Raw genomic sequence first — 9186 nt, forward strand, 5'->3', positions numbered from 1 at the left:
TTCTCATAATTCTTTTTTTTATTTTTTAAAACAAGATTTAGGATGGTTTATCATAGAGCAAAATCTAAATGTTAGATAAGTTTTTTATTATTATTATTGGTATTTTTAAATTTTTTTTATTGGTTTCCTTACTTAGGCAATAATTATTGAGCATCTGCTACATGCCTAGGAATATTCCTGCTCTAATGATGCTTTCAACGTAGAGCCATGTGAATCCCTTTACTACATGTGGAACTGCAGCTCTGGGTAGCCTTGGCCCCCAGCATCCTACTTCTACCCCTGTTCCTACCCCTAACTCTCACCACTGTACTATACTACTCTGTGAATCGATTACACGTTGAGTTATGTGGAGTACAATAAAATCCATTTATTTGAATGTTCACCCATTTGAAATTAATTAGGCTGTGTTGCAGCACAGTGGAGGAGTGTTAACTTGGCCCTGGGATCCATCTCTGCCTTGACAAAAAATCAACAATTTATGATTTGGGCATTGCCTTTTCATCTGTTACTTGTCTTTCCTTTTGCCCTATACCATCATTAAGTAAAAAGGAAAGGTAATTAGAAATACATATGATTTTTCTCCCCCAGTGTCATTATTACAGTATGGACTATTGCTCCTTTTAACTCTCCCAAATACTTTGCCATTGAGGCTGAACATATTGTGCTTTTGTAGATTGATAGTTTCAGAGTGATTTGCATATGTACATGATTTCCACTTTGTAGTGGGGGATTCTTTTGTAATCGACTTGGGCTGATTGGCTAGCCTCTTGCTCTCAATTATTTCCTTTGCCTCCAGCCTTTGCAGCTAGAACCTGAGCAGTCAGGTGGTCTCAGTCATGATTTTGTCTCTGGTTCGAATATAGATTATGCTTGAATACTACAGCCACCTTTGTTTAGCTTTGGCAGCAAAAGCCAGGTGATAATCCTATATCAGGAGCAGTATCTCAACTTGGGTCTCTTGGGGCAGATGATTGTGCTTTAACTCATTAGTCTCCAGCCCTCAACTCTGAAAACCACTTGGTATCCTAAACAAAGTTTTTTCCTGCTTTACTTAGGTAAATGAAAGATTTTGATCATTTGTGCCCCAAATCGTAACTAGCACAGACTGGTTTTTTAATTCAAGTGGATTTAAAGTTTGAATGTATTTACTAGGACCCAACCCCATTGGCTAAACTCAAGGCACACCAGAAGTACCTTTGAGGGAGCTTGGCCTGGATGGAGACTTGTTCTTTTCTGGTCCCCTTTCCTGATCTGCTCTCCTCTGTCCTTACAGGGTCCACTTCCCAACACATGCTGCCACTTCTGGCTCATGGTTTGGCAGCAGAAGTCCAAAGCAGTTGTCATGCTGAACCGAATTGTGGAGAAAGAATCGGTGAGTGAGTCTTACAATTGAGTATTCTGCATATGATCTTTAGCTTATAAAGGTTTTCATGGAGGGTATTCATTAGTTTGGGCTTTAGTTGCTAAAGGCTGGTGGTCATGATGTTTCTGACCAGAAGTAATGTATCCTTTTCCTTCCTTCCTTCCTTCCTTCCTTCCTTCCAATATTTATTTTTAAGTTATAGTTAGACACAATACCTTTGTCTTGTTTTGTTTTGTTTTAGTTGAACACAATATCTTTATTTTATTTATTTATGTTTATACAGTGCTGAGGATCAAACCCAGGGCCTCACACGTGCTAGGCGAGCACTCTACCATTGAGCCCCAGCCCCAGCCCTTCCTTTTCCTTTCTTACCTTAAATATTTATAAAACAATTGGTGACCTTTGATCTCTGAGATATAAATGTAATGGAACAAATACTGAACTGGTGGTGATAATGGAGCTCTTTGGAATCCCTAGGCTTTGTTAGAATTTTCATGATATTATTAAAATCTTGGAAGTTTTCAAAAGGATTAAAATGATGGTCTTTTGATCTTTATAATTTAAATTGACTTAGGTCATAATGAAAGTGGGCAAATATAAACTTATTGAAATTTCAGATTGCGGTTTAAGCATAGTGCCAGTGAGTGGTAGACTTTAAGGCTTCTGACTTCTGTAGCTTTAGATTACATTCCCATCAGACAAGCAAATTGGGACTTATTATCAACTAAAGACTCTCCCAGTTTTAAGATTTTGTATTGTTCTACTTCTTCAGATACCTGATGCCTACTTTTTCCTAAATTCATAGGTACTGGTTTTCAGTAATAGTATGATTTTCATTTGTTTCTACTCTGAAGTGGCACTGACAAACCAGGATTTCCAGTAGTGTCAGCATCACCCTTTATAATGGTCTTTCATGTCTCCAAACTCATTTAGAAATTAAGTGATGGTGACATTGTTAGTTTGAACAGCATTGCAAACTAGATGATTTATAAGTTCCATTCCTTTCATTTTGGAGTACAGTTGCTAAGAATAAGTACAGTTGTAAGAATACCATCAGAAGTTAGACATCATTTTTATGATTCAGGTGCAGTTGTTTGGGGGTAGATTCCTTCATATAATGTGTTGCTTGTCAAGAGACTTATAGTGTCTGATTGTCTTTTTATGACCTTAGCAATCATTGTTGACCAGTGCTTACCTCCTTAATTCATATGGCTTACAAATGGTAATTTTTCTTTTTCTCCTGTTCTGTTTTTGTTGGAATTCTACAAAAAACACTTTCTATTCCAGTTAAATGACCACTTTTTTACAGTATAGAAAAAGCAGTTTTCAGAACAGTTCATTCTCTAGGATCCTCAAAAGAGGACCAGTTGTGAGGAGAGGATGAATTGTTATGTATTTAACATATTTGATTCATCTCACTCCTTTGCACTTACTGGTAATCAGATCATTCCTTCATCGACTAGCAGAAATCTCTTTAGGTTGAACCCTGAGTCATTTTAACACAAAACTAAGGGTCTTTTATAGCTTTCTTGCTCTCTGGAATGATTACCAGTTTCAGGCTCATATTAACTTTTCTATCCTGAATCTGGAGCTAGCCATTTCCCCAAGGAGCTTTGTTACTCTTAAAAGGCAATGCTATTTCAAGAGCACCACAAAAATAAGGATGTTTATTGTTACTGGCTTGCTGGTTGTTTTTAAGGCTTTTTAGTGGACAGAGCTAGGTACAAATATGTTTGTTAAGATACAATACGTCTGACGAGTTCACACAGATTTCTAGCTCAGATTTGGAACTGCAGAGATTGTCTTAACCCCTTCTATCATAACCTGCTACTTTTTTTTTTTACAGCAAGAATCCTGGTATTCAAAGATATCAGGGATGCCAAATATTTTAGACTCATTTACTTCATACCATATTACACAGAAAATAAGAGTCCCAATAATGACATCATCCCTACCACCAAAATAATTACTGAAAATAGTTGAGCTTGCTGTGTGTATGTGTGCGCGCATGTAGGTATTGTAGTACTATGGATTGAATCCAGAGCCTCTTGCCTGCTAGACAGGTTCTCACCCACTGAGCTACATGCCTGTGCCTTTTTAAAATTTTTTGTTTTGAGATAGTGTCTTGGTAAATTGCTGAGACTGGCCTGTAATTTCTGCTTCAACAACCTGAATAACTGGGATTACAGCCATCCCCCATTACACGTGCTTAATTAAACATTTTTAAAATGTTTTCCCATTCTCTTCCAGGTTATTTTTTTCTTTTAGTTGTACAAACCTACATTGTCAGAGACTGTAATATACTATAGTCTCTCCCTTACATCTCTTTTTAAATTTAGTTCTCCCCTCATCCTGTGGGGAGATCAGTATCAGAATCCTCCACTGATACCAAAATCTACAATGCTTAGATCCCTTACATAAAATTGTGTGGCATTTGCTTATAAATTGTGCACATTCTTCCTTATACTTTACTTTTTTTTTTTTTTTTTTCTCGTGGTTCTGGGGATTGAACCCAGGACTTTGTGCATGCTAGGCAAGACTCAACCAACTGAGCTATTTTCCTAGCCCCTTCCTTATACTTTAAATAATTTCTAGATTACTCGTTAACAATATAATACAATGCTGTGTAAATAGTTACCACTGTTTTTTATTTAGGGAATAAAGATACCGCCCCCAAAAAAATCTTTTTTTTTTTTTTTTTTTTTTTTTTAAAGAGAGAGTGAGAGAGGAGAGAGAGAGAGAGAGAGAATTTTTAATATTTATTTTTTAGTTCTCGGCGGACACAACATCTTTGTTGGTATGTGGTGCTGAGGATCGAACCCTGGCCGCAGGCATGCCAGGCGAGCGCGCTACCGCTTGAGCCACATCCCCAGCCCCCAAAAAAAATCTTTACATATTTAGTACAGTTGTTTTTTTCTTGAATATCTTTGATCCAAGGTCAGTGGAATTTAGGTGGGCAACCCATGAATAGGGAAGACCAACTATATGTATTTAACATCACCAGTTTTGTTGATGCCTCTCCAATTTTGACTAATGCTTTTTCTCTAGTGGGTTGCTAAGGAAGGATTCCTGGATATTATATAGGTTCTGTTTTGTTTTGTTTTTTAACCTGTCACAGTTTATCTACTTTATAAAACAAAACAAAACAAACAAAACCCCTTAGAAGTCAGTTAGGCTGGGCATCAAATTCTTGGCTCACATTTGCTTTTCTTTTGAACAACTTAAAGTATGTTACTTCATTTCTCAGCTTCATTGTTTCATTTCCTTTTGACATTACAAATTGCTGTCAAATAGACATCTTATTTTGTTCCTTTATAAGTCTGTTATTCTCTTTGCCTATATTACTTAAATTTTTTTTTCTTTTCTTGAAATAACATTAATTTCACACTGACTTCTTGTGATGGGTCACAGCTACAAATGCACGCAAGCTAAAAATAGTGCATAAAATTGTCTTTAGGCTATAGATGTAAGGTGTATGTGAAACATTAATGAATTTTGCCTTTAGACTCTATTTCATTCCCAGGATACCTCATTATGTATGTGCAAATACTCTAAAATCTGAAACAAGACTTAACATCCCAGCATTTACAATAAAGGATGCTCAACCTATATTAACCACTCTAGGTAAAAGAGGCTTATCTTCTGATTCTTTCCCCTGATTAAATTTTAGTAAATTATTAACTTTAGTAAGTAGAAATATGTATGTAATATTTCTAGATGTGTAGTATTAATTGCAAATTTATAGGTAATTATGAAAATACTTGCAAAATAAAGCCTTTTCAATACAATTTGAAGGTATTTTGGGGATAGTTTGATAACTTTTAGAAAGTGAATGCCATGTGGTGTTGTAATATAGATTATTGTGCTTTAAAAATAACAGATTTCAGGGCTGTGGTTGTGTCTCAGTGGTAGAGTGCTTTCCTCACATGTGTGAGGCACTGGGGTCAATCCTCAGCACCATATTAAAAGATAAAATGAAGATAGTGTCCATTTATAACTAAATGTTTTTTAATTCTAAAGTCAGATTTTATTTTTATTTTTGTACATGATATTTATTTGTGGCTTTTTTTAGTTATAGGAATATTTTAGAAAGCTACTTTATAAAATATCAATCTTATTAAAATATAGTGATGACTCTTCTTAGGATTTGATACTTGAAAACATAGTATATGTGTGCAGTTTGTTTTCACTTTTCAACTTTGTATGGTTTTATAATGCTTATATACTGCTGTTTTCAATTTTAGGTTAAATGTGCACAGTACTGGCCAACAGATGACCGAGAGATGCTGTTTAAAGAAACAGGATTTAGTGTGAAGCTTTTGTCTGAAGATGTGAAGTCTTATTATACAGTACATCTGCTACAATTAGAAAATATCAATGTAAGACTTTTCTTACTCAGAAATTTGGACTTTTTTATAGTGGTTTTAAGAATTATTCTAGCCAGGCACAGTGGCACATCTGTAATCCCAGTGGCTCAGTAGGCTGAGGTAGAAGGATTGTGAGTTCAAACAAAAAAGGTCTGGGGATGTGGCTCAGTGGTCAAACACCCTTGGGATAAATCCCCAGTACCAAAAAAAAAAAATATATATATATATATATATATATAATTTCTTTATTATTAGATTTGGAGTTTGAGGCACCCGAGAACTAAGAATTTCAAAGTTCAGGTTAATATTTGAGGATTGAAAATTATTAAAAGTACTTTGGGATCCAGAGGTATAGCTCAGCAGTAGAATGCCTGCCTACCACCCTGACGGCCATGGGTTCAGTCCCTAGTATCAGAAATACCCTGGGGAGTAAGAGAGGGCTTGAGAATTAGACAAACCAGGATTCAGAACCCAGCTCTGCCACTGAGTAGAGGTGAGCCCTACACATGCTGCTTTGCCTCCCAAGCCTTCTCTCTCTGTGAGGTGAAGGTGCAATGGCCCCTCCCAGGGCTATAAGGAGAGCTCGTGGCAAGCATGTGGATAATACTTGGGGCAGCACTTTGCAGTATAGATAGTGCCTGAGACTGATTACTGTTTCGAGTGGCAAAGTGTTGAGAAAATGACATATTGTTAGGTAAGTGCTTAATCTGAATGGGGTAAATAGTCTTATTACCCTCACTTCATTTTTTTCAATACCCTTTTCCTATAGCCAGATTACCTATCTAATAAGTGACAGACCAAACTCAAATGCAGGTCCTCTAACTTCTGACAAGAGAATAAGACTTTTTTGAAAGATGTTAATTCTTGTGAAGGAAGCTTCTCGATTCCCAAGCACCTCTCTGAAGTGGAGACCATTGTGAGAGTTGGCCAACCTCTGTGTTTTAGTTATTAGCACCTGTGTGGTATGATGAAAGGGGCTTTTTGACTGGCCTGGGTTTAAACTCTACCATGATCAAATAGCAGCTGTTTGTTTTACTTTACAGTTTTGACTAGGAACTAGAACTGTTCCATGGGTGAAGTAGCATTTCCTTTTGAGAGGCAGAATTGCACTTGCTAAAGAACCAGGTTGCTTAAGTTTAGAGGCTGACTGTGCTTCCCCTGGCTAAGTGACTTGGGTTACATTAATTACCTATGTTCCTCAGTTTTATTATCTATAAAGTGAGGATGAGAATAGGTCTGCCTCATAGGGTTGCTCTAAATATCCATCCAGTCAACACCATGGCTATGGCTAAGACATTAGGGGGAGCCCCAGTTACTAGCTTTTGCTGGGTGTCCTTTGCACTGGATCGGGGCCTTTGAGAGGAGCAGTGGAGTGATGGAAGACTATAGCAGAGCAGGGGATGGTAGCCCGCTGCTGCCTGCACACCTCTCTCAGCTCCCTGAACCATAGAAACGTGGCCCACTTCCACAAGAGTAGGACTGTTTAAAAGTTTAGGGCCAAAGCTGTAGACCTCCAGTCTAATGAGCAGCCAGACCATTTATCAGAAGCCCTTTACAGTGTCTTTCTTACAGTTGAGCGAATCCCAACTTGTGCCTCTGAAAGAAGGGGTTCCATCTGTGTTCTCAGAGGATTCCTGGACTTAAGCTTTGGAGATATTTTTGAGGGGCTTTAAAAATATCAGGTCATGTGGAATACTTATTTGTCATTCAGATCTTTGTTTTTAGTTGCCCTGCACTGTTTTCTGTAAGATTGTTGGCCAGCTTTTATGTTTCTCAGGTTCCAGGAATACTATTATAATGCTGACTCTTCTATTTCCCTGTCCCTGTAGATTTACCCAGAACAGGATGAGTGTCTAATTATTATGATGCTCAACTGGGATCTGATTCAAAATAGTTTAAGCCGTTGATCCCACCTAGAATGTCCTCCTTTTTTCTGTGCCTGTTTATTTGTATTCTGCACATCCATCAGCATCTCCATGTGGCCCATTTCTTACTTAGGTCTGTCCTAAGGTAACTGTGACACATTCATTCCTAGCAGCTATGAGTCTTACACTTCTTCCTGTTTTTTAAATTTTACTGGCTTCTTCAATGCGCGCGCGCACGCGTGTGTGTGTGTGTGTGTGTGTGTGTGTGTGTGTGTGTGTGTATTCTGACTCTGTAACAAGGTTTCTGCCACCCCCACCCATGGGTAGAGTCCATATTTGCTTCCTTTATACTCTCCTCTGTCACCATACCAAATGTATTGTTAAGCATACTACACCTGAGTGATTGTCCTAGAACACAGGTGTGACCCCTCTGTGCTCTAGAGATCCTTCCCTGGTTCCCATTAGTTATCAAGGAAAGTTCACATCTAGTACAGAAGTCCATGACCCGCCCAACTTGGTCCTCAACTCCTTCTGTGCCTTTTTCCTGCAAGTACCAGTTGCTCCTTCTAACAAACTTAGACATCACAAAGAGGTCAGTTCCCAGGGGCCTCTGTTTCTGCACATTGCTTTTTCCCTGTGCCATCTTATACTGCCACTCTTGATCTGGTGAGTTCTGTCCATCTTTCTCAGTGAATTATAGTCAGTACTGATCACTGGTGATGAGATTCTGGCAAAAGTAGGTAAGGCAGTGACAGGGAGAATACAAATTTGACCTCAGGTTAGGGAAGAGGGCTGGCACACTTTGTCAGTCTTTAGTTTTAGAAGAACAGTTCAGTGAGGAGGTTAAAGATTAGCAGATTTGATAATTTATTGGAGCTGTTTATGGATTTCAACAAAGGCAGTTAGTATAATTGTTTTAGAAATAGCCAGTTTATCACATGCAGGTAAACTTTACATTCATCATTTCATTTATTCTTCACAACAGCCTTGTAAGGTAAGTACTATATCATGAACTCCATTATCGATTACAGAACTAGGGCTTAAAGAAAATCTTTTAGAAACATAATCTTGGTACCTTCGATATATACATAAAATATGAAAATAATTGGGCTGAGGCCATGGAGCTGTGTAGATTATTTATAATAATTAAAAATTTTATAGTCTTCCATATTTATTGTAAATATTAGCTATGATTTGAATGGCTTTAGGAAGGACATATACTTAAATTGTCCTAAGCCAACAGCTCCCCATTGTCTTATGCCTACCTAACTTTTTGGTCTCCAAGTGTAGCAAGTTTGACATCCACATTCAAAGACCTTACACCAAGAATTCTCCCTCAAACAATGTAAATGTTTTTTGTTTAAAAGAGCAATAAGCTGGCAACTTTTTTGGTTCCAGGGTATAGTATACATGATGTAGTTTGCAAGGAATGGCTGCACCAGGACCGCCACGTAAATGTAACTGTGGATGTAATATGGGTATGGTGGGGTGTGTGAGCTGGAGCCACAGGGAAAGGTGAAAAATGACAGGTCAGAGTGGAAGAGCTGGTGTGCCTTGGTGACCAGAAGGGGACCAGAGTTTGACATAAGGA

At 37.8% G+C, this 9186-nt stretch overlaps 1 protein-coding gene across 3 annotated transcripts in view; it reads left to right on the forward strand.

The window, feature by feature from the left end:
* The window catches only part of PTPN2 (protein tyrosine phosphatase non-receptor type 2), an 83412-nt gene that overhangs the window by 47272 nt on the left and 26954 nt on the right, over positions 1-9186 (forward strand). For all 3 annotated transcript variants that reach the window (XM_081262875.1, XM_081262876.1, XM_081262877.1), the window contains exons 4-5: positions 1274-1372; positions 5608-5742. In XM_081262875.1, coding sequence (XP_081119001.1) covers positions 1274-1372; positions 5608-5742 — 234 coding nt within the window. The remainder of the gene's footprint in view (positions 1-1273; positions 1373-5607; positions 5743-9186) is intronic.

The sequence above is a fragment of the Spermophilus citellus genome (assembly GCF_964194105.1).
Source record: "Spermophilus citellus genome assembly, chromosome: 12".
In the NCBI taxonomy this organism is placed as follows: domain Eukaryota; kingdom Metazoa; phylum Chordata; class Mammalia; order Rodentia; family Sciuridae; genus Spermophilus; species Spermophilus citellus.